General features: G+C 53.8%; 2 protein-coding genes across 2 annotated transcripts; one reads left to right on the forward strand and one right to left on the reverse strand.

Moving 5' to 3' along the window:
* Positions 1–644: 644 nt before the first annotated feature.
* EIF4E1B (eukaryotic translation initiation factor 4E family member 1B) lies at positions 645–3892 on the reverse strand. Its single transcript, XM_059695329.1, has 7 exons — positions 3875–3892; positions 3601–3791; positions 3211–3306; positions 2484–2547; positions 1598–1711; positions 1314–1453; positions 645–959 (listed from the first exon to the last, which is right to left on the reverse strand). Exons 1-7 carry the CDS (start codon positions 3890–3892, stop codon positions 845–847), a joined length of 738 nt encoding a protein of 245 aa, XP_059551312.1. The 3' UTR covers positions 645–844.
* Positions 3893–14248: 10356 nt separating this feature from the next.
* SNCB (synuclein beta) lies at positions 14249–23364 on the forward strand. The gene is made up of 6 exons (XM_059698238.1): positions 14249–14542; positions 15154–15283; positions 17949–17990; positions 18209–18327; positions 22257–22346; positions 22728–23364. Exons 2-6 carry the CDS (start codon positions 15163–15165, stop codon positions 22758–22760), a joined length of 405 nt encoding a protein of 134 aa, XP_059554221.1. The 5' UTR covers positions 14249–14542; positions 15154–15162; the 3' UTR covers positions 22761–23364.
* The last annotated feature ends 718 nt before the right edge of the window (positions 23365–24082 follow it).

Here is a 24082-nt window from a genome sequence, read left to right on the forward strand (position 1 = left end):
GAGGAACTGAGTCATAATGTTAGAGCCCTCCGTTAAAAATCATTCCAGTTTTGCGCAAAGGGGGGTATTTATTTAGAACAGGAACAGAAAGGAGCTTGAGCTCCATCAAGTTTATCCACCTGGAGTAGCAGACCCGGGTGAGATCTGACCGCCAAGCCGCCTCCTCCCCTTCACTTAAGCTCCGCCCTGAGCCAGGGAAGGCTCAACCCGCCCTGTCACCCGCAAGGGGGAGGAACACCCAGCCTGTCCCCCTCCTCCCAGGTTGTCCCCCTCCTCAGCTCCCTGTGAGATGATGGGGTTCTGCCTCTCAGCCTCCAGCCTCTGGGGTGAGGGCACAGCCCTACTCCAAAGAAGGAAGGGGTTCCAGGGTGGACTCCAAGCCTACAAATCTGATAGGAAATCCACAACGGTTTTCCAGCACAGCGATCACCACCAGCAGGCGAGGCGCGGGAATGCTAGCTCTCAGAGTGGCAGGAGGCTTGAGCCCCCTCCCCTAGAACAGAAGGGTTGGTTGGTCCTCAGGCCTAGCTAGCCCCCTGTCCAGGTAGGCACAGAGTCAGTACTGGATCATAGACTGTTCCTGTCGTCTTTCCACCTTCCCCCGTGACTCACCCCACCCCACCTCTGGGTGACACTGCCCTGGGTCCTCAGCCTGCCCTCCACCACACCACCCACAGAGCAGCCCCTAGGCCTGGGCCCCAACTCATGTTAAAGAATGTTCGTATTAACTCGCGAACAGGTGAGAATCAGCCCTCCGCCTTCGCCCCCAGTCCTGCCGGGACACATATACAGCAATAGTGAGGGGCTCAGGGGTGGCTGAATGGAGAGGGGTGCCCAGGCCCTCTCACACCACAAACTTGTTCTTGGCCAGGTTGTTGCTCTTAGTAGCTGTGTCTGCATGGGACTGGTACCCAATGATGGTCTTCGTCGAGAGTCCCAAGCGCTCTTTGTAGACCTGCCTGGGATGGGAATAGGGGGTAAGAGGGAGAGGAAATGCGACAGGCAGTCAGCAGCAGCCCTGGAGGTAACCTGGTCCTCTGCCCAGAACTCCTACCCTGGTGCCAGCCACAGACACTCCAATTCTGTGTGTTTTAGTCATACGGAAACCCAAAATAAGACCAATGCAAAAGAAGCGTTCTGCTAGAAATCGTCTGAAATCTAGGTTCCCAAACCCTTCATACATGTGAGGAAGGCAGAAGGGGTAAAAGGCAGGCAGAGTTCCAGAGGTCCTCCTTGTAGGCCAAGCCCCCACCCCCCATTTCACTTTCTCCCCTAGAAGAGGCCCAGCCCCACCCCATGCCAGACACCCTCACCCGATGTAGAGCACGCCCGTCTGGTTCTCTGCCTCCCGCGTCCACACTGCGATCTTGTCCCCCTTGGTTCGGACGTTGATGACGGCCCCACACACCTCCTGGCTGTACTCTTCAAAGCTCTCCCCAATGAGGCACAGCAGCTGGGGCCCAAAAGGGAGGTGACGAGGCCTCCAGCTGTGGCACAGGGACTGCACCCTCCATCCTTGAGACCACTGCCACCACGGGTACCATACCGGCCCTGCCCCCTCCTTTGGGGGACCCTCCCTACCAGCCCCTCCACTCACTGTCTCCAGCCACAGGCGGTCCAGCTCAGTGTGGCGCTGCTGTTTGGCAAGGCTGACCAGCCAGCGGCCACCCCGCTTATTCCTGGCGTCTTCCCACATGGGCTCGATGCCATCCTGGGAGGCCAGATGGCAAGTCAACTGCCTCCCTTTGTTCAAAGGGAAGTGGGGGCCCAGCCACCTCCTCCGGTCCTGCTCCTGCCCTGCAGGAGATCTCCACAGGCTAGTTTCTGTCATGCCTCCATCCCCTCTGTACAGGCAAGTGCCACCACCAGCCATTCAACCCCCAGAGCCTCCTCTGAGCTCCACCAGGCTCCAGAGCCCTAACATGTGTCATCGTTTACAGCCTTGCCCGTGTGTGTGCCCGTCTCCTTTACTGAACACGGCTCCTGAAGACAGGAGTTCGAGTGGGGGTAATTCACAAAGCCTCTGGGGCACCCCCCGTGTGGGCCATGCCGGGCATCCCAAGCTCAGCTGGGCACAAAGTCACCTGGGAAATCTTTAAACACTGACGCCAGGGTCGCACCTCACACCTCGGCTGGTCGGCAGCTCCAGGGATTGGCCTGGACCTGGGTGAGCAGTGCCCATGACCAATTCTGATGCCTATTCCTAGTTAAGGGACCAGGCCAGAAACCTGGGCTCCTTCTTTGTATCCCTACTTTCCAGACTCGCCCTTCAAGGTGCAGCGCAGGTCTGACGCTTTGTCCAGGCTCCTCTACAGCACTTCCTCCTCCTGGCTCTGAGGGAGGCTGTCCTCGGACTCCACCCCCACACCCCCCACACACACACACACCCCCACCCCCACCCCCCCACCCCCCCCCCCCCGTGAGGGAGCAGTGCTGGGGAGAATCTGCGCCCCTGTGCCTGGGGGCGGGGAAGCAGAGCTTACCTTGAACAGGGCATAGTCACAGCCTGAAGAGAGCTTACTGGCCAGCTGGATGTGGCTGTAAATCCTAGGAGAGTCCCCGACCCCAGGCTGAAAGTCCAGGCTTTTTAGGGCCTGGTTCCAACTGACCTCAGCCCCTCAACTTCTTACCAGACCCCACACTGCTTTCCACCGACCTTCCAGCCCCCAGCCTTTGCTCACACTGGCGCTCCGGCCTGGAATTCCATCCTTACCCGAACCTTCAAACCCCACGTCCTCCCCGGAGCCCCCACCACCACCCACGCCCAGTGCGGGGTTGTTTCTGGTGCCCCTCCGGCTGGAGCCCAGGCCTTCTCCCCCAGCCCTAGGGTTATAACACCTCCTTCCCAGTCCCTCACTTGATTCTCCATAGACACTGAAGCAGCCTAATTCTCGCTTTGTGGTCGAGACAAGCTCAGAGAGGGGACGGAACTTGCCCAGCGCCACAAATCATGAAGCAGCAGAGTCAGGGTCGGCTCCTCGCTTTCTTCCACTTCGCAGGCTTTCTCCCTGAGCCCCAAGAAGGTTTCCCCCGGCCTGGGCCCCCTGAAGAATCCGCTGAGCCCCAGCCCTCACACAGGCTGCCAGGCCCCAGGGAGGACTGGGAGAGTTGTGTGGAAAGCAGCCCCCAGAGGGCGGGGGTCTGGGAAGGATCCTGCGCTCAGAGTCCCCGGGCCCCAGCCTCTTCCATGAAGGGCAGGCAGACACTCACGCCCAGAAGTCCTCCACTGTGTCAAACTTGGTGACCAGTTGCAGGTTATCCTGCCAGGACCGGCTGCGGTCATTCTTGAAGAACCACAGGGCCCACCTGGAAGCAGAGAGCCCTTGTGCCCACCTCCAGCAGCACCTGGGCTGGCAGGGAAGTCCCACCCTTTCCAGAACAAACTGGGGGACAATATTTGGGATACAGACCCCCCCAAGGTGACTGGAGTCGGTTACCCTGGTGGGGCAGAGGGCCAGAGGAGAAGTGGAGGCACTTAACCCAGAATCCCAGTGGGGTTAAGACTGGAAGGAACACAGGGCCCACGTCTTAGGCCAGCTCTGGCCTTCCCCTTGAGAGAGGAAGGGGCTGTCCAAGCCGCAGAGCAGGAGCCAGCCCTACCTGTTCTGCAGAAGGTGCAACTCCAGCTTGGCCTCCACTGGGCCCTCACTGCGGGCCTTCCCGCTCAGGGGCAGCAGAGTTGAGGGAGAGTTTGGAGCCTCCTCTCTCATTGATGCTTCTGCTGCCTCCCCTTCCTCTTGCTTTTTTCCCTCCTTCTCCCACGTTAGGATCTCACCCTCAGCCTCTCTGACCTGACAGAGAAAGGAGTCAGGGTGGGCTGTGCATTCCGGCCCTGGCTGCCCAGGCTGCAGGAGGGGCAGGCAGGTGGGCTTACAAGGCTGCTGGTAGCCATGCTGAAGCAGGAACAGCCAAGAGGGACCCCCAGCTGCCAGCTTTTAACCCATCAGCACCCCGCCCCTCAGTGCTCAGGGCAGGAGAAGGGGCGGAGCCAGCATGGGGCTGCTCAGAGGGAGGAGGGCTCACACTATTCCTTCTATCAACAGCCTTTAGCAAGCACTTTCTGCCTGCAGGCTGGGGGCTGCGGGACAGTGTGACCAGGCAGGCTCAACCCCACCCACATCATGCGGCTGAGACGGGAAGGGAAGGGTCAATATTGGGGGCTGCCCTTAGTAACACCGAATCCCACCGAGGGTGAGGTTTGAATTTAAAGCAGACAGTCTCAGAGATGGCAGAAGCAGTGACTGGCACAGCTGGGGCGAGGCCAGGTCAGAGACCTGATACGTGCATGGTGGCATGCCCTTGTTTCTCTCTGCTGCCACTCAACTCCTCGTGTGGCCACCAATGCCATCTGACACAGCATTCATCTGGTCTCAGGAAGCATCTGAGTTTATGTTAAATATAATCATTCAGAAACTGGGAGATTGTATTAAAAATCCACATTTTTGGTTTCTCTTGAAAATTTGGGAAGGTCTGGCAACACTGGAGCCTCCACCTCACAGATCCACAATCCACTGCAGCTGAGGCTGCCCTTCAGCGGAACAAATGAGGCTGCACATGGCCCCACCAGCCCACCACTCTCCTGGCCTGTTCCAGTACCGCCCACCTGGACATGGACGGCAAGGGGTAGTGCCACACAATCGGGTTCAAGTCCTCCCTACCCTGACCTCAGCCAAGTTACTGAACCTCATTGAGTCTATTTCCCCATCTGTAAAATGGGAAGGTTAATGATACACAATTCAGAAGCTTATTGTATTAAATGATATAAAACACAAAAGGCCCATAGAAGAAGGCCTGGCTCAGAGGTCAATAGACATCACCTGAGAACTACCCTGTTGGGAGTGGGGGTTGGGAACTGGAGGGAAATGGGGAGTGGAGTGGGGTGGAAGCTCTGGCTCTGAATACCCTTTCCCAGCCTTCTCAACAGCACCCTTTTCTGCAGGGGCTGATGCCTCCCCAAGTTTCTTAACACTAGAAAGACTGAAACTTAGTATATACCTATATTGCCCAAAGCAGTCAAAATGACTGCATTGTGAAAGAATAATATCGGAGCACTCTTCACTTATGTTCCTTAGCTTTTCCAATAACGCACTTCTATTCGACATTTCTTTCATGAATTTAGGGCGCAAAAGAAATAAAATAAACAACTTATTAGAACAAGTATCACTGCATAAAGATTCGAATAACAAGTACTAGTTTAGCTTATTGAGCAACTGCAACTTATCAAGTATCGACAATTTATCATGTACTTGTATGTTATCATGTGACAGTAATCGAAAAAAAATGAAAACTGTTATTTCAATACAGAGCCGAACTGGTCATATAAGAAATTTACTCAATTCAATAATAAGAGTCATTTGATTATTTAAAATTTCCCCAAGCAGTCAAAATGACTGCTTTTGGGCAATATAGGTATAAAACATATATATACCGGAAATGAAGGAGGGGGGAGGTAACTACAATTATTAATAAACGCATTTATATGTTGTACAAAAAGTCACAAAATTCTAAGACATTGTGTCCTTATATACATAATTGTTTTCCTAATTGAAATTAAAAAGCAGTCAAAATGACTTCCTTGGGCAATCTAGTGTTAAGGTTTCTCTCCCTCCCCCTGCCCACTTTTAGGGGCCCAGATCTCTAAGGCAGTGGTTCTCAACCTTGGCTGCACATTAGAATCACCTGGGAATCTTTTTAAAGTCCTGATTTCTGGGCCTCACCCTCCGGAAATTCTGTTTCTTTGTTACTAATGTTGTGGCCCCACCCCATAACAAAGAAACAGAATTTCCGGAGGATGAGGCCCAGAAATCAGGATTTTAAAAAGATTCCCAGGCGATTCTAATGTGCAGCCAACGTTGAGAACCACCGCCCTAAGGGGACCAGTCCCTTCCCCTCCCCCACACCGAGGGAAGCCCATGACCACCTGGAGGCTGACAGGCTATATTTATTCAGCCCCCATCCCCTAATGCTAGGCATGTGCCAGGCATGGGGTTATGTGCTAGGAGGTGGTGAGTGCAAAAACTGGGTGGCCCCTGTGCTCTGATCTGCCAGGGAGCCAGACATCAGATAATCTCCCCAAGATCACCTTTGTAATCACCTCTGAAGGGAAGGAATTGCAGGTGGAGGAAATGAAGTCCACCATCTGACCTGGGGCTTTAGAGCAGTTCTCGAGTGCATGCACCAGAATCACCTGCCGGTGATTGTGGTCTTGTTAAGCAGACCACATTTCAAGAACCACCAGCTCAGAGGTAGCTCACTGGAGAGGTGATATTTGAGCCGAGAGCTGACGTATGAGTGAGAGTTAACTAGGTCGTGGAGGAGGGCATCTCAGGGGTGGAGCAGCATGCGAGATGCTCTGGGGCAAAGGGAACATGGGTACTGGAAGATGAGAAGAAAGAACAGTGTGGCGAAGCCTGAAGGAGGAAGGGATGGTAAGTCTTGATCCCAGGAAAGTGGAGAGCATCGCTGAGTGCTTAAGTTGGGACAGATGTGCTGGGCAAGTAATCGCACGGGCTTTCCAGCAAGTTCTCTGTAGAAACACAAAAACACTCTTGGCACCAAGAGTGGGAGGAGATTTATGAGGATGCTAACATAGTTTTCCAAGTGGCGGGGAAGATGGAGAGAACATGGGTTTCAGAGGTATTTGGAAGGAAGACTCAGTGGCGGTTAGTGATGGGCAGGCTCTGGGCAGGTGAGGCGTGGTGTCCCAGCTACCTGTTGCTGCACAATAAACCACCCAAACTTAGTGGCTTAAAATAATAATCATTTCTTTCACTCACAGATCTGCAGTTTGGGTAGCCCTGAGTAGGGACAGTTCATCTCTATTCCAAAGCATTATCAGTTGGAGTGGCTTACAGGCTAGGGCTGGAGTCATCTGCTCACTCCCAGTGGGGCAGTTGATGCTGGCTGTCCACTGGAACCTCAGCTGAGGGTGTCTGCTTGCTAGGACAGCTCTGGTGGCCTCTCCATGTGGCTGCTTCCCTTCCTCACATTGGCTGGGTTCCCAGAGTGAGAGTCCCAAGATATGGGAAGCAGAAGCTACCAGTTTCCTAAAGCCTGGGCCAAAAACTGGCACAGCATCATGTCCATGGTATTTGAGTCCCAGGACCCACATGCAAGGATGATGACATAATCCTTGGAAGGAGTATGACATAATCCACTGGGAGGAGGGTTCAAGAATTTTGGACAGAGGAAGCACTGGAAGAAGGCCAGGAAACCTGTATTTCCCCCCATCCATTCGATAAAATATACCCTTATAAGCAATATTGAAGAATTTATATTTTTCTCCTTATCTAATCCCTCCAGAAGTTGGCAGCTCTTAATGAATATTATTATTTTCTTAGCAATATGTTTGTTTGCATGAATCCAATAAGAATCTGGTCTCTTTATAATAGGACACATAAAGCCAGTTTCCAACTGTAGTTTTATCAACCAAGACTTTGATTGGAATGTCATGATGGAGAGAAACATGCCTAGATTCTGGATGTCACCAGAAAGCTTTAAGGAATTAGGATTGACTTTGAAGCTGGTAAAATCCCCTTGGAGAAATGGCTAAAGACTAATTAAAGCTCAATCTGGAGATTCCTTATGAGACAGATTCCAGCAAAGCAGATTTTTAAAAGCCTGTATGATCAATTCTTCTTGTGTTTATGCAAATAAGCAGGCCAAATTGAAACTGGACTTTCTGCAGTAAATAGTCTTGATTTGACCATCTCTGATTTTTTTTTTAAAAGGAGGGTGATTTTAGTGGGGGGGAGGGGGTCTGCATTTCAATTGAGTCTATACTACACAGTTGTGGATATTATACTCTAGTTAAAGTTTTACTTTTCACCAAAAAAAACTGAATTGGATCCTGAATTTTTCTAGTTTTCTTAAATATTTGGGTGCAACTCTCCAAACTAATGTTTCAGTTTTCTCCCATCCCTTGACTTGGAATTATTGAGAATTACTGATGCAGGGTAAACCATACAAAATTTACATGGGCACCTGGTGGAATTCAAACGGCAGATAAGGAGTATCTATCAGACTGTAACAGTTTGCTTTCATTCCAGCAAAAGAAACTCTGAGCCTTACATCTAAACATCTTCTCGACAGACAGCCTTACAAGCTGAGCAACTAGTTTATCATTTACTCTGATCATTAACCTTTGTTTCTTCTCTCCTGTTTTCATGGGCAAACCCTGTGGGATACCTGATTGCCTGTTTACACAGCACAGGTCTCACTTTGGGAGGCATCTGCATCACTGCCTCCTAAAATGAGATTTAGCAGTTTAACTGAACTGACTTTTTTTTCAGAACTAAATAACTGAGTCTATGAAATATGAAGCAACCTACCAACTTCACTTTATATCAACCTTTATTACTTAAAAGTGTGGGTCTGCAGAAACCAAAGTTCTGCCTCCTTGAAACTGCTTTCCCTCTCCTGGCCAAGAGGTTCAGATGAAAAATAAATAAACTTACTTCAGGAAAAAGATCTTAAGGTGTTTCCCTTACCTAATTTAAATTAAATATCGTGAACAAAAGAGCTTCAGGGAGATGACACACCTTCATCCAGGGAAGCCCGCCCACCAATACTGTAAAGTCGGTCCCTCCCTCTATCACCTGGCTCTTACCTCTCCTCAGACCGTAAATAACTATAATTCTCCTCCTCATTTTCAGACCGTGCTTTTTCACTTTCTTGTGAAATTTGTCACTTCTGGGATACAATTCCATATCGAGATGATAACACTTCATGGATGCAGCCTATGCCTACTTCAGAAGAATCAGCTAATAGGCTCTCTGTTCCAGTCTCAGATCCCATTCCCTTGTCCCCCTTAGATCATGCATGGAGACACTTCCATACCATCTAGAGCAGCGGTTCTCAACCTGTGGGTCGCGACCCCTTTGGGGGTCGAACGACCCTTTCACAGGGGTCGCCTAAGACCATCGGAAAACACATATATAATTACATATTGTTTTTGTGATTCATCACTATGCTTTAATTATGTTCAATTTGTAACAATGAAATTGGGGGTCACCACAACATGAGGAACTGTATTAAAGGGTCACGGCATTAGGAAGGTTGAGGACCACTGATCTAGAGGCAGATACCACAGCCTTTGTCAGCAGGAAGCAGTTACTGAAGACAGACCATCCTCCCTCATCACCCCTAAAAAAATTCAGGGATGGAAGTCTCTGAGGGGGGAATGAGCAGGCCAGTAAGCCTGGAATAGGGAAACTGAGATAGATAGTTAAATGGTTGAGCAGTTTACAGCCATTTAGTAAATCACAAAATCCTATCTTCCTTAACCAAGGACACTTATGGGTAAATGGTTACACTTCTCCTCCCCAACCAGAGGGTAAATGGCTTAAATCACCCTATTCAGGGAAATAGAAAGCAGAAATCCAATGGTGTACTGGGCTAGTTTGGACCAGCTGGTGAGAAAAAATATTAAAGTTTCAGGAATTTTATTAGCCATTTATAAAAGCCATGCCCTGGCTCGGTTGAGCATCATCCTGTGCACCAAACAGATGTAGGATTCCCAGTCAAGGGCACATTGGTGGAGTGTGTGCAGAAGGCAGCCAATCTTTGCTCTCACATTGATGTTTCTCTCTGTTCCTGTCCCTTCCTTTCTATCTAAAAACAATAAACTGCCGAAGCCGGTTTGGCTCAGTGGATGGAGCGTCGGCCTGCGGACTGAAAGGTCCCTGGTTCGATTCCGGTCAGGGGCATGTACCTGGGTTGTGGGCACTTCCCCAGTGGGGGATGTGCAGGAGGCAGCTGATCGATGTTTCTCTCTCATCGATGTTTCTAACTCTCTATCTCTTTCTCTTCCACTCTGTAAAAAATCAATAAAATATATTAAAAAATAAAAAAAACAATAAACTATTCTTTAAAATCCATTATTAAAAATAATATAAACTTTTAATGATATAAATTGTTAAAAACAAATATAATAAGCATATAAAACAAATATAATCCTCCTATATAATAAAAGAGAAACATGCAAATTAACCATCCCTCCACTATGCTCAAGCCACGCCACAAACCAATCAGGAGCGAGTATGCAAATTAACCCAACTAAGATGGTGGTGGCCACAGAGCTGGAGTGAGCAGGAGGCTTGGTTGCCCCTGGTGATGGAGGAAGCCAAGCTTCCTGCCTACCCTGGCCTGCCCTGGGCTCAGCTCAAGGCTACAAAGTTTCAATTATAGAAGATAAATCCCAGAAAAAAAGAAAAAAAGGAGAGGCTGGGAGCTTGGGTCACCGGGGGGCATGGTCAGCCTGAAAATGGCCATCAGCCCCTCTCCCAGGCTGGCCAGGCACCCCAGCGGGACCCCCACCCTGATCCAGGACACCCTTTGGGGCAAACCAGCCAGCCCCCACCTGTGCACCAGGCTTCTATCCTATATAATAAAAGGGTTATATGAAAATTGACCCTAACAGCACAATGACTGGAAATGACTGGTCACTATGACACACACTGACCACCAGGGGACAGACGCTCAATGCAGGGGGAGCTCTGCTCAGCCACAAGCCAGGCTGATGGCTGCCAGCACAGCGGCGGTGGCGAGAGCCTCTCCTGCCTCCTCAGCAGCACTAAGGATGTCCGACTGCAGCTTAGGCCTGCTTCCCACTGGCAAGTAAGTGGACATCCCCCAAGGGCTTCCGGGCTGCCAGAGGGATGTCTGACTGCCAGCTTAGGCCCAATCCCCTGGGGAGCAGGCCTAAGCCAACAGGTGGACATCCCCCGAGGGGTCCCAGACTGTGAGAGGGCACAGGCCAGGCTGAGGGACCCCCCTGAGTGCACAAAGTTTTGTGCACCGAACCTCTAGTAACATAATAAAAACAAATATAATAAAAACAAATTTCTAATTATTTAATATTATCTATGCTCCTAAGATCATTTTTTTAAAAATATTTTTTATTGACTTTTTACAGAGAAGAAGAGAGAGGAATAGAGAGTTAGGAACATCAATGAGAGAGAAACATTGATCAGCTACCTCCTGCACACCCCCTACTGGGAATATGCCCACAACCAAGGTACATGCCCTTGACCGGAATCGAACCTGGGACCTTTCAGTCCGAAGGCCGATTCTCTATCCCCTGAACCAAACCGTTTAGGGCTTAAGATCATTTTTTAATCTATTTTATCTGATGGTGAAAATACAGCATATCTCTTCCCAATTCTCTGTTCAGCGACACCACATTGCAAACTTGAAATTAATCATGGTAGGAGAATTTACACCATGGGTATCAGCAAACTACAGTTCAAGGTACTCCCCTTCTTGGATAGCCGTGTGTTAAAACTTCCTCATACACCATGGCCCAGATCTATACCTGAAGCCAGCCTGGAGTGAATGCCTGAGCTCCGGGCTGACAGCCTGCTGTCTGCTGGACACCTCCTCTAGTTTGTCTACAGGCACCGCACATTTGGCATGCCCCACACAAGCTCATCACTCCCCCCAATACTGCTCCACCCCCTCAATGTCTATTTCATTTTGCAGCAGCATTAATCACCCTTATGTCCAAGCCAGAAGCTGGGAATCTTCCTAGACTCATCCCTCTCCCTCTTCCCCAGCACCTGATAAGTTACCTCCTGAATGATACCTAAATTACACACACACACACTCACTGGCTTTGTCATCCTTCCTGTGGATTCTGCCTCAGCCTCCTCCCTGATCTTGCTGCTTCTAGCCATGTCCCCCTCCAACTCACCCTAATTTGGCTCTATAAAATGAAAATCTCATGTAGGTCTCTCTTGTGCTTAAAATCCTGCAGTGACTTCCCAGTTCTGGAAGCCCAGACACCTTTCATCTGCTCTTCTTTCTCTCCTCTTCCTCCTCTCCTCTCTCCTGCGGGGTCTTTCCTCATCATATACTCGGACATTTAAGGGTTTTTAGTCATGAATCACAGAAATCACTTCTGGCGGATTTAAGCAGATGAGTTTATTAACCAATACTGGGCAGCTCAGAAACTCTCTGGGAAGGCCAGAGAACTCTCCCTGGAGACCCCCCAGCCTGGAATGACGCCCCAGTGCACACTGGCAAGCAGGCCCAGGAAGACTCCCCTGACGCTCTGGCTGGGCTGTCGCGCTGGATGCTCCCAGAAGCAACGTCACTGCTGCAGGTAGTCCCTGGCAGGAGCTGCCACACCACCTGTCCTCACAGAGCAGGCCCCTCATTCCTATTGCTCTGGCACTAGCTTCAGGTTCAGAGTCTGGGGCTGAGGTCACACGCAGGTCCTGGCTGCAAAGAAGGCTGGGGAAGCACTGGGAGTGCCTAAAGGAGGAGGTGGGCTCTGCCTCAGAAGGTGGGGATTCCCCAAACATCGGAAGGGGGCAATTTTAATGCTGAGAGGCCAGTGATAATGAGATATCCCCTGTGCTAGCTCTTAAAATTATGCAAGTAAAATACTATTCAAGGTAAAATAATCAAAGGTGATGAAATATAAAAGCTTCTCTCTAAGTCCTCTCAGGGAGAGAAGGGGCAACTACTGTTAGTGGTTTTATTAAAAGTCCTTGGAGCCTGGCCAGCATGGCTCAGTGGTTGAGCGTCGACCTATGAACCAGGAGGTCACAGTTCGATTCCCGGTCTGGGCACATGCCTTGGTTGCAGGCTCGATCCCCAGTGTGGGGTGTGCAGGAGGCGGCTGATGCATGAGTCTCTCTCATCATTGATGTTTCTATCTTCCTCTCCCTTCCTCTCTGAAATCAATAAAAATATTTTTCAAAAAAAGTCCTTGCAGATGTGTTCTTTGTATATTCAGATATGAGTACGTCTGTATAGATTTGTATATAAGGTTATCTTTATAATGAATATAGCATGTGATATATATAATTTTCTATGTAATCAAAATTGGCTTGTCCCACACCTTTCAGTTTGGCACCTGTGTCAGTTCACATGGGCCTGGCAAATCCTTTCTAGGTAACATAGCATTTCACCCAGTAGATATACCGCAATTACCTAGCCAGTCCTCTACAGATATACATACAGGTTCTTTTCAGTTTTTTGCTACAAGAAGCCATGCTGCAGTGACTATCCTTGCACACATGTCTCTGTGTGCTTGTGTGAGTAGAGATCCGAGGGATACATTCCTGGAAGGGGGAACTGTTGGCTCGGAAGGAGCATGCATTTCTGTCTTTGGTAAACATTGCCAAATTGCCTTCCAAAAAGCATGCGCCAACTTGCAGCTCTACCAGCGGCCTGTGAACATTCCTCCCCGCCCCCCAGGCCCTGAACACACTGGCTGCTAGCTGCCCCTCATCACCTGTCACTTACATACCCTGTGTTTCTAGCCATAGTGCTTCTGCCCAGGCTGTGCCCACCGACTAACATTCTCTTCCTTGTCCGTCAGATGAAATCTTACCTCACCCATGAGGCCCAGCTTAGATGTCACCTCCTCTGTCCGTACAGCTTTCCATGACTGCCCTACGCTGTCAGAGTCCCTTCCTCTGGGATCCCAGCCTCTTGGGCATAATTCTGTCATAGCAGTGAAGGCGCGTGTGTGGCTGGAATTCTATGACCATTTTGACGATCCCCACCATAACCATACAACAAGTCCATCTCCTCTCCCTTACTCCTGGCTCTCCAGCTGCACTGCCTTTTATCTGAAGTATAGTCCCGCCTCCGGACCTTTGCACCTGCGGTTCCCTCTCTGTGGATCCTGCCTTCACCCATCTTGGCCTTGGTGCCTTTGCCAGGGTCTGAGCATCCGTTCACCTCCTCACAGAGGTCTTCCCTGACCACCCTGTCTCAAGTATCCCTCCTCTAGTCACTCCGTTACATCACCATTTTATTATCTTCATCACACTTCTCACGAGCTGAAATTGGCTTAAATTGTCTGTCCCGTGCCCCATCTCTACACACACACACACACACACACACACACACACACCGTTATAAGCTCCTCGAGTGCAGGAACCTTGTTTTCCGTTCCTACTGTCTCCAGCCTGGCGCCTGTGTAAACGCTCAGTAAACGTCCTTTGAATAAACCATCTGTATTTTGCAGAAGAGGAAACATTCAGAAAGGAGAGCTGAGTAGCCCAGGGCCCGACAGTTAATTTTTAAAAGCACAGCCGAGATTCAAAGCCATCTGAGCTCCCAATGGGTTCTGTTTCTTCCCTGCTCTTAGCACGCTGCATTGTCTCCCCATGAGACTGGGCTCTTGGGGGCCGGACGCGAGTCTGACGCCCCGAGGTCCCCCACAGCACGTCCCAGGCTCCGCCTGAGAGGCCAGCCGGCTCTGAGGAGATGTCACCCTCCCCGCCCCCTTGTCAGTCAGGCCGAGGGGGCGGCGCGCTGAGCTCAGAGCTGCCGCAGCGCAGGAGCCGGAGCCGGAGCGCGAGCAAGTGGGGCTCTCGGAGCGAGCGGCGACAGGCGGCGCACCCCAGGCCCGAGCACTGCTGCGCCCGGCTCAGGTCCTGTGCTCCGCCTGCTGCAGACCGACCTCAGCGCCTTGCCACGGCCCGATACCCCGCTGGCCCCGAGCCCACCCCGGCCCGGCCTACCCGAGCCCTTGCGTCTTCCCGCCGCAGCCGCTCCAGTCCCAGCTCGGCCCCGCATCCAGGTGAGGCGGCCGCGCTCTGGGAGCGGAGACCCGGAAAGGACTGGGGACGGAGAGGGGAGTAGGTGGACCGGGTGAAATGGGGAAGGGGCTGGAGAACGGAGAAGGGGCGCCGGTGGGCGCCTCTCCCTGTGCAGCCCGGGGCATGTGTGTCTGCTGCTCAGCGTCTGCAGCCGCCTGGGTGGCCGTGTAGCCGTGCGCCCGCGCCCGTGCGTGTCGGAGTGCCCGCGCGCGGTAGAACGCCTGGGTGTCCTGTATGTGCACGTGAGCGTGTCCGTGGAGTATTTCTGTGTGCATGCACGGCCGGGTGGCATGTGTGTGTACAGTTAGGCGCAGAGCCGGCACTCCGGTTCCGCGGGGCTGCAGCTTGCGGGTTCCCGGGAAACCGAGGCGGGGGCCCCTCCCGCGTCCCGGGGTTTCAAGGACGCTGGGACTCGCCACTGCCCGGTGGCCTCGCGCGGGGGACTGGGAACGGCGGGGGGCGGGGGGGGGGTCCGAGCCGGAAGCGCGCCCGGGTCTCAGGAGGGCGGGGAGCGCCCCCACCGCGTCCCTCGGGCAGCGCTGGGGTGAGGGTGCAGGACCAGCGCCCCGTGCCGTGTGTTCGCCCACCCTAGGCCGCCAGGATGGACGTGTTCATGAAGGGCCTGTCCATGGCCAAGGAGGGCGTCGTGGCCGCCGCGGAGAAAACCAAGCAGGGGGTCACGGAGGCGGCGGAGAAGACCAAGGAGGGCGTCCTCTACGTCGGTGGGCGAGGGTCGAGGGGCGAGGGGCGGGGCTGCGGGAGGCCGGGGGTCGCCGGGGAGAGGGCTTGGGCACTTCCAGGGGGTGGGGGTCTGCGCAGGAGAGTGAGTCAGCAGATGGAGCGGGGTCCGCAGGGTCACTGGGGACACAGCCGACGGGAGGGGGGATGGGAGCCAGGGTTGGTGAGGGTGGGATTCAGCTGCAAGGCCAGAGATGAGCGAGTGATCAAAGCAGGTCGTCTTCCTTTTCTCCTCCTCCTCCTTCTTCTTCCCATTAATAGTTACCTGGTTTTGAGTCCTTTCTCTCCGCCAAGTGCTGTGTGAAATGCCATAGCACCTATTCCCTCATTTAATTCTCCTGCCCATTCCACAGACCAGGGCTGGCCTCCCCAGAGGTTTCACTGTCTTGCTCAAGGTCACAGGAGCTGATACGATCGGAAGCTGGAGTTGAAGCCAAGCTTTCTGGACTGCAAGGCCCCACCCCTCCCCGGCTGCCTCCCTCCTATATTTTTGGGACTCCCTCCAGCCCTCCTCCCCACCTACTGCCACCTGAGTTGCTCTCTGTGCCTCCCAGTGCCTGTAGTTCCACCGGTGCCATCTCTCCTCCTGGTCCCCCTCCTCCCAGTTGCCAGCCGGCATCAGGACAAAGGCCAAGTGGCTAAATCTCTCACCCTAGATGCGAGAGAGGAGGGAACCTGCAGCATCGTTCCTATAAAGGCAGGCAAGGCCCAGAAACTGGCATGTACTGAACCCAACCTATGATTGGGGCCTTTCTTGTGTGCAGTGGGCAGAATGTCTCCTGTGCAGGCGGAAGGGGGCTGCTTTTGGCTTTGTGGTCATTTGGAAAATACTTGTTGACTACCTACTATGTGCCAGCCATTTCATGGCTCCCGGAGACGTAACAGTGGACAAGAGAGCCAAAGGCGCCTTCTCTCCTGATGGTGACACAGGAGCGGGATTTGACAAGGGGCTGGGGCGGGGGCCACTTTGGTAGGGGGGGGAGGTCGAAGAGGGTGACATTGGAGCTGAGTCCTGAGAACAAGGAGCCAAGATGGGGTTGGCAGAGGCTAGGGAGCAAAAGGAATCGTTGGTGGGCAAGAGCTGGTTCATGAAGGGCCCTTGGAGACCAGGACAAAGCTTTATAGTTGCCACAAGAGATTAGAAGATAGGGACTGACAGGATCTGATTTCAGTTTGGAAAGGTCCCAGCGACCTCTGGGGACAGAACAAAGCCCAGGATGTCCCCTGGAAGGTAGTGTAGCCACCAAGCAAGGGTGGCTAGGGCAGCGGTGATGGAGTCGAGGAAAAGGCTTGAGCCCACACCTACTGGAACCCATTCTGGCCTCCCTTCTGCCTCCTCCCCCTGCACAGGAGCCACCAATGACTCCCAGTTCCTACCCTGTTAAGTCTCAGCTCCCTGTAGCCTGACATGGTCCAGCCTCAGTCTATGTTCCCAGCTTTGTTTCTCACCATCCCCATCCCCATCTCTGCAGGCACGCGGACCACCTCGATGTGCTTCTTGCGGGCCCCAGACGCACACTTCTCTGTGCCCTGCCTGCATGGTTCCCTGTGCTTAGAGTACCCTCTCCAGTCTCCCTTCTGCACATCCACCTGCTCCCCATCTGTCAAGCCCAGGCAATGCCCTCTCCCCGATCACATACCCCTGGAGGCTGGAGGCCCTCTCCCCATTGCTTGAGGTCCTGAGCACCAAATCTGCTCTCCTTGTACCCCATCCAACAGTGAGTGATTGGCCGGGGGCCGGGCACAGAGCAGGTGCCTAAAAAGGTTTCTGGGAGGAAGGAATGGGTACACACGCAGCTGTCCCCTGTCCCTGGGTATTGCTGGCTTTAGATGTGAGAATCCTGTCTTCCCACACCTGCCCCCCCCCTCCCAGGGGTGTCAGCCCGCCCACACACTCATTTCTGGGTCTCTCAGCTGTTGTCTGAGTTGCCAAACCCTCAGGATAGGAGATTCCTCTCTCCCCGGAGGGCTCCCCTCACCTCAGATCAGCCCCCTTTGCCTTTCCTAGCAGCCCCACATTTTGCTGTGACCAAGTTGCCGCTCTCCTGGGAAGACCCAGCCATGCCATAGGTGTCAGTCACAACCTGCTCATCACCCATAGACCCATCAGGCACCTAAGACACTCCACTCCGGCCAGAAGGAGGAATCTGTACCCTTGTTAGGAGTAGAGTCTTTAGGAGAAATGGAGTGGGTGGAGGTCATATGGCAGCATCCATAGGTAGGATGTGGGCAGTCATGCACCAGGGGCACCTTTAGAAATACATAGCCAGTTTGCCCCCCAGCCCCACCCTCACCTGCTTCCCCTCCCCCACCCCCCCCACCCCAGCTGAGAATTAAATGAACTGGTGCTTTGTACAGTGCTGGTGCTAAAACAACAGCCCCCTGAGGGTGCAGGTATCAGGGCAGGTAGGGGTGGTGAGGAACAGACAGTGGGCAGAACTGACGCCCTAAGGAAGTAGGTGGGGGGGGGGGACTCAGTGCAGCGATGAGGGGGGACCTGTAGGATTTTGAAGCCCAAGGAGGCAGTGATGGGGCCAGGATGCCCGCTGCCAACCAGGTCCCTCTGCCTACTGTGTAGCAGCTGTGCTTTCCAGAGTCTCTGACCCCTCAGCTCAGAGCCCTTAAATGTGCCCCTTTATCTTCCTGCAGGAAACAAGACCCGAGAAGGGGTGGTACAAGGAGTCACCTCAGGTACCAGCCCAGCCCTGGCACAGCCCCTTTCCCTCCCCCAGCCTGAGAGCTGCCTGATTCCAGAGGGTGGGGATAGGGGTGGTAGAAAAGGGCACCCCCAAGGATTTAGGGGGTGCTCCCTGGGAAAGGCAGGTCCTGGGTCAGTACAGGGGAGGGGGCACCTATGTCTCCTTCACCTTGACCCCCAAACCACTTCCCTAACCCTCTCCCCACTCTAGTGGCTGAGAAAACCAAGGAGCAGGCATCACATCTGGGAGGAGCTATGTTCTCTGGGGCTGGGAACATCGCAGCAGCCACAGGCCTGATGAAGAAGGAGGAATTCCCCACTGATCTGAAGGTGAGCAGTCCTTCCACCACACACATGAATGACTACAAGTGTACACACGTGCCCATCAACCTGCCACCAGGCTCCCTGCCACCCCAGCCAGCCACCTTACCTCGCCTTCTGCAGGACCCTGTTAGAGAGTCTGGGGGTGTATAGGTGTGGGGCTCCCTGTGACCATGACCCAGATCTGGCTGTGCACATGTATCCTGCTTGCAAGTGTGACCTGGACCACTCCTGGCCACGTCTGCAAGCGTCATTGATTGTTCATTCATTTCTTTTCATTCAACAAGTATTTATACCAGAGAGGAATTGTTCTGGGGATTCCTGCAATGAATAGTTACCTGCACTCATGGACCTGACATTTCGGTGATAGAAGACAGTAAAAAGCCAATCAATAAGATTATTTCCGACAGGGATAAATGCTATGAAGAAAAGACAACAGGGTGATAGGATAGAGAGTCAAGGGATGCGGGGCTGCTGTAGCTAAGAGGGCTTCTCTGAGGAGGTGACATTTGAGCTGACACCCAAGGGATGAGGCAAGCCAAGTAGGGAATGTATTTCAGGCAGTAGCAGCAGTTCATGCAAAGGCCCTGAGACAGGCGGGAGCAGGTGAGGTCCAGGTGAGAGTGGGAAGGGGGAGTTGTGTGTCACACGTTTGTGCAGGCATGTCCCCCCAGGTAGTGGCGGTGGCTATCCGTGTGTGCATAAGACAGGTGCCTGCAGGAGGACACTCTGCAGAATAAGCGTTGTGAGCTCTGGAACCTCACAGAGCTGGATCTGAATCCCAGCTCCACTACTTCCTGACTGTGACCATGGGCAGGTCTCGTCATGTCTCTGAGCCTGAATCTTTGACTGTAAGATGGGAGAGGAACACAATAGGGCTCTTATATAGATTAGAGTTAACAGAGATCAGAGGTCCTCAACACAGAAGCATGCACGAGAATCACCAGAAGGCCAAGTTAAAATACAGACTGTTGGCCCCAACCCTAGAATTTCTGCCCCGGTAGTCTGAGGTGGGGCCTGATAATTTGCATTTCTAACAAGAACCCAGGTGATACTGATGCTGCAGGCTCAGAGACCCCACCATGAGAAGCACTGGTGAAGAGACAGGCTTGCATACAGTGAGTGCTCAGTAAGACACAGTGGCCCCATGACCCTGTGAGCGGTCCGTGTCTGCCCCCAGGGGCTCTGTGAGCACAGGTGTGCATGGAAGTGTACCATGCACTCTGTATTGCACTCTGGGCCCATATGTTTGCACAGACATTCATCCCCCTGTGGGATGATGCATGTCTGTCCACCTACAGGGGCAGACTCTGCTTCTGGAGGGCGAGGGGGGGCTCCTTCCGCACCTGGTTTGGGAAGTCAGTGTGCATTCCACGGGAGTGTATCCATCAGGCTGAGGGAGACCCCACCCCATTCTCCACTGCAGACACTTGCACAGTTGGTTCCTTCCGCTTCAAGTCCTGCCCATGCATTTTACCAACTGTAAGGCCTCTCATTTCTTATCACTATGTTTCCAGTGATTGCTCCCATTCATTGACCTATTCTATGTGCAGGCACTGCTCTAGACGTGTTACATAGAGGAGTTCATTGACTCTTCACAATGTCCCTCTGTGGAAGGCACCACAATTAGCCCATTCTACAGATGCAGGAACTGAGGCTCAAAAGAAGTGAAGTGACTTGCCCAAGACCCCATGCGTGCCTGCCTCCCTGAGAAAGTGGTTGGGAAGATAAGCTCAGGTCCATATCACTGGAGTCACTTGATGCCAACTGGTGCTAGGACCTCTGCTGGGGGCTGGGGTGCAAGAGAGAGGCAGGTCCGGGCTGTTTGTGAGGGGCATTTGCACAGAACCATCTTTCTCTGGCCGCCTACCTCCTACCAGCACCTCGAGCCTCCTCTCCCAAGAAAGCGCAAGATCATAGATTTACAATCCAAACCACAGCCCTCGGGGGCCACCCAGCATGGGGGAACCTGGGCGAGCCCAGCGTGCGTGCTCCTGGGTGTGTCCCATCCCAGCCTGCTCACGTACGGCATCACGGAAGCCTCCTGTACTCCTACAGAGCAGACACCATCCCACTTCACACCGAGGCTGCTGAGATGAGCGGTGAAGTGACATCCCTGATGCCAGACAGCTAGTGAGTGGCCAGACGAGGAAACACCCTCACGTTAGCAGCACCCAGATCAAGATTCAGAACACCAGCCCTTCAGGAGGCCCACCTTCTACCCCTTTCCAGTCCTTACCACCAGGGCCAAGACTAGGGTGAGATGAGGGAGGTGTCTGGGGCACATAATTTAAGGGGTGCACTCATTTCCATGGTGCTGAGAACGGGTGCCTTCTCAACACTTGCACCCTCAGCGCCTCACTCTCCCACCTGCAGCCTGGCCCTGCCTCCCTGTCCATGCTTCCTACCTTCTGGCATCCAAATTAGCTGGGTGTTTTTAACACCCTATAAATGTTATCCTTAAGCAGATGCTCTTCTGCTCCCGGCTTCTTCCGCTCAGCAGGAAGCTGCGCTATGTACTATTGGTCTCCATACTTATTGTGCGGAATCCGTGTGTGATGGAACCACAAGGCACACATCCTTCTACTCTTACTGGACTTCTGAATTGTTTCCAAGCAATGCGCTTGAGCTGGAATCTTTTGAAATTGATTTCAGAGGCAGGAAGAGAGAGAAACATTGATGTGACAGAGAAATACCAATCGGTTGCCTCCTGAATGTGCTGACCGGGGATCAAACCCGAAACTTACCCTGACTGGGAATCGAACCCTCCACCATTTGGCGTACGGGACAACACTCCACCCAACTGAGCTACACCGGCCAGGGCTCAACTTGGGATTTTTAACACCATGTTTCTTTCCTGGATTCTGATTATAGCTGGGTGACTAAACTAACATTTCTCCACCTCCTGGGCCTTGGTATATCCAGCTGGACACTGAGGGGAATGAGTCAGGTCAAGAGCTGTGAACTCCTTTGCCCAGGGGGTCCACCTAGACAGGTAATTCGAAGGAGCTGAAGCTGCTTGGATGGAGTCGGTGCAACTACCGTGCACCGTGATCTGTCTCAATGTCAGCCCTTCAGGATCCCAAGAGTCTTATCTCCACCCAGGAGGGAGGGACAGTGGTACTTGTGGGAGTGGGGGAGGTGGTATGCCCTCCTCCCTACAGGTTCCCCAGGGGTCCAGGTGTGTGCCGGCCCATGTGGCCTTGCGCAGCCATACATTGGACCCCAGGTTATTGTGTGTGCAGCCAGCTCCATCCCATGTTTGTGCACGTACTGTGCTCACCTGCAAGTGGCTGGCCATGTGTCTGGCAGCCCCTCGTTTGCATGCCTACTGGTCTGCACCAGGCTGGGGAGCAGGTGCAGGGGGAAGGGACTAGAGTCTTAGCTCACACATCCAAGCAACACCACTGAGCTGTTGCTTCCAGCTTATCTTAAAATAGCAACAGCTGAAGAAACCAGGCCACACAGGGCCGCGGGGGAGGGATGGATGGAAGGTGGCAGGGGAATGGCTCAGAGCCCCTACCCAGCCCATCTGTGAGCCTCCATCTCCAGCCAGAGGAGCCTCCAGGGTTATCTCTGGGGTCCCAATGCCCCACACAGAGCCTGACGCAAGCGGGTAGGGATAAATAGGTGACTGTGTGTGCTCTCTTCCCATCCCAGTCAGTGAAAATGATGGAAGTGCAGGCGTCTGCCAGGTGCTGGGGAGAAGGGTATGGCGAGCCCTGCTCCACTCCCCACCCCCAGCTTCAAGCAGGATTTGGAGGGATTTCACTTCTCGTGCATTCATCCCACTTCCAAATAAGCAATTTAATTAGAAATTCTGGTTGCACTGCCAACAAAGCCTCACCTTCCCCTAATCAGCTAAGGGCTTCCCAGGGTAGGAATTTGGGGGGCATCCCTGGCTGCCCTCACAGGCCCTGTCCCTTCTCTGCCTGCAGCCTGAGGAAGTGGCCCAGGAAGCTGTGGAGGCGTCACTGATAGAGCCCCTGATGGAGCCAGAAGGAGTGAGCTATGAGGAATCGCCCCAGGTGAGGGCTAGCAGGGCTGGGTGGGGCTTTGGGCACCCCGGAGGATAGCTGCCATCCCCAGCTGGGGTGGGAGGTCCCTGGCAGGGTAGGGTTGGGCCAGAGAGCTTCAGATCCCCATTACCTGGAACCCAGGTTCCCATAGGTGTTAGCATGGAGGGAGGGCAGATGGGGTGTAGCACTGGGCCCCAGGGAACCCTGCTAGGACTGGCCAGGCTGTTTCCAACTCGCAAGTTCCTTGCCTGGGGCGGGGCGGGGGTTGGGGGGGGGAGTGCACCGTTCCTCCTTAACAGGGAGAGGTCTCAGGCCCAGAGCCTGGCCACTTGGTTCCCAACCCCTTCCTCTTTTGCTCTTTTCCACTTCACCCCAATCCCTCTAATGCAGGAGGAGTATCAGGAGTATGAGCCAGAGGCCTAAGGGGCCAGGAGGGCCCCCCACCAGCAGCACAATTCTTTCCTGGTCCCTGCCTCACCTCCCAGAGCCAGGGCTGTCCTTCAACCCCTGCTCCCCAAATACGAGATCTTCCTACACTCCAAGGCGCCCCCTCGGAGCCTGTGTTAGTATCTGTCCATCTGTCTGTCCTACCCGCCAGCATCCAACCCTGGGGCGTGGACAGGGCCTGGCCTGCAGACGACAAGGGCAGCCTCGCCGCCCCACCTGTGTTGCCCTGCCCGCCCCATCCTGTCCAGTGTCTGCGCGGATGTAGCATGTTCTATGTGTTTTTAAACCAAGATCCGAAAGCGACGGCGCCCTACCCCACCCAACAGAGGCTCTCTGAGCGACCCCTCCAGAATCCCCCACTCCACTCCCACATCGACCCCAAAACCTTTTTTTTTTTTTTTTTTACCAAAACCAGGAGTCAGGCTGTGCCATACCCCTCCCCCAGCCGGTCCGGTCCAAGCGCGGGCGTTGTGTGTCGTGATTGTGGCATGGAGAGTACCCCAGCCCCTGTGTGAGCGTGTTCTGGGCGGGCGGCCCAGCCGCCCCCGACATGTCCGTGAATAAAGTCAACCTGTCTGTAGCCGGCGCCACACGGGCAGGGCTGGGCGCCAGATGGGGGTGGCTGACGGACTTCCAAGTCTCAACCTGCCCCACTCCCCTCTTTGGGGCCCGGCAACCTCGGCCCAGGTGTGAGACTGACAACCTCGGACCTCCGCTTCTTAACCTCCCACCCTCCCGGTGGAATGATCTGGGGAGAGGGTTCTCCCGGGCGGGGACCAGCAGTTGGCTGGGAGGCGGGAGGCAGCCTCGGGAGCCACCTGCTGGGCGGTGAAGCGCCTGCTGCCGGTTAAGGGAAAACGGGAGCCCCGCGCCGCCGCAGCGCAGGGTGGATGGGGCTCATACCTCGCCCCACACGCAGCACAGGCGCGCGGACCTGCGTGCGCGCCGGCCGGAGTGTCCGCTCCTGGGCAGGCGGTCCCGCGCGGACACGTGCACACTCACAGTTGCACGCGCGCCGCGGAGTCCTCGGAAACCTGCCGCGCGGGCACTGAAAGACGATGTTGTGCGCCGACAGCCCTCTCTCCTCCCCGGAGCGTTTACACGCACACACACCTGCGCGCGCGCGCACCTGCCCAAAGCAGACACAGCCATCCAAGGGGACGGGAGATGGGCAGCTGTCTCCGGAGAAACAGCTCGGGCTTCACCCCTCCCGGAAGGGCGCCCAGAGGTTTGCGATCTGGGCTGAGGTGGGCGAGGGTCTGCAGAAATCTGGAAGCCGGCCAGCCCACTCGAACAGA

Source organism: Myotis daubentonii, chromosome 5, assembly GCF_963259705.1.
Source record: "Myotis daubentonii chromosome 5, mMyoDau2.1, whole genome shotgun sequence".
Classification (NCBI taxonomy): domain Eukaryota; kingdom Metazoa; phylum Chordata; class Mammalia; order Chiroptera; family Vespertilionidae; genus Myotis; species Myotis daubentonii.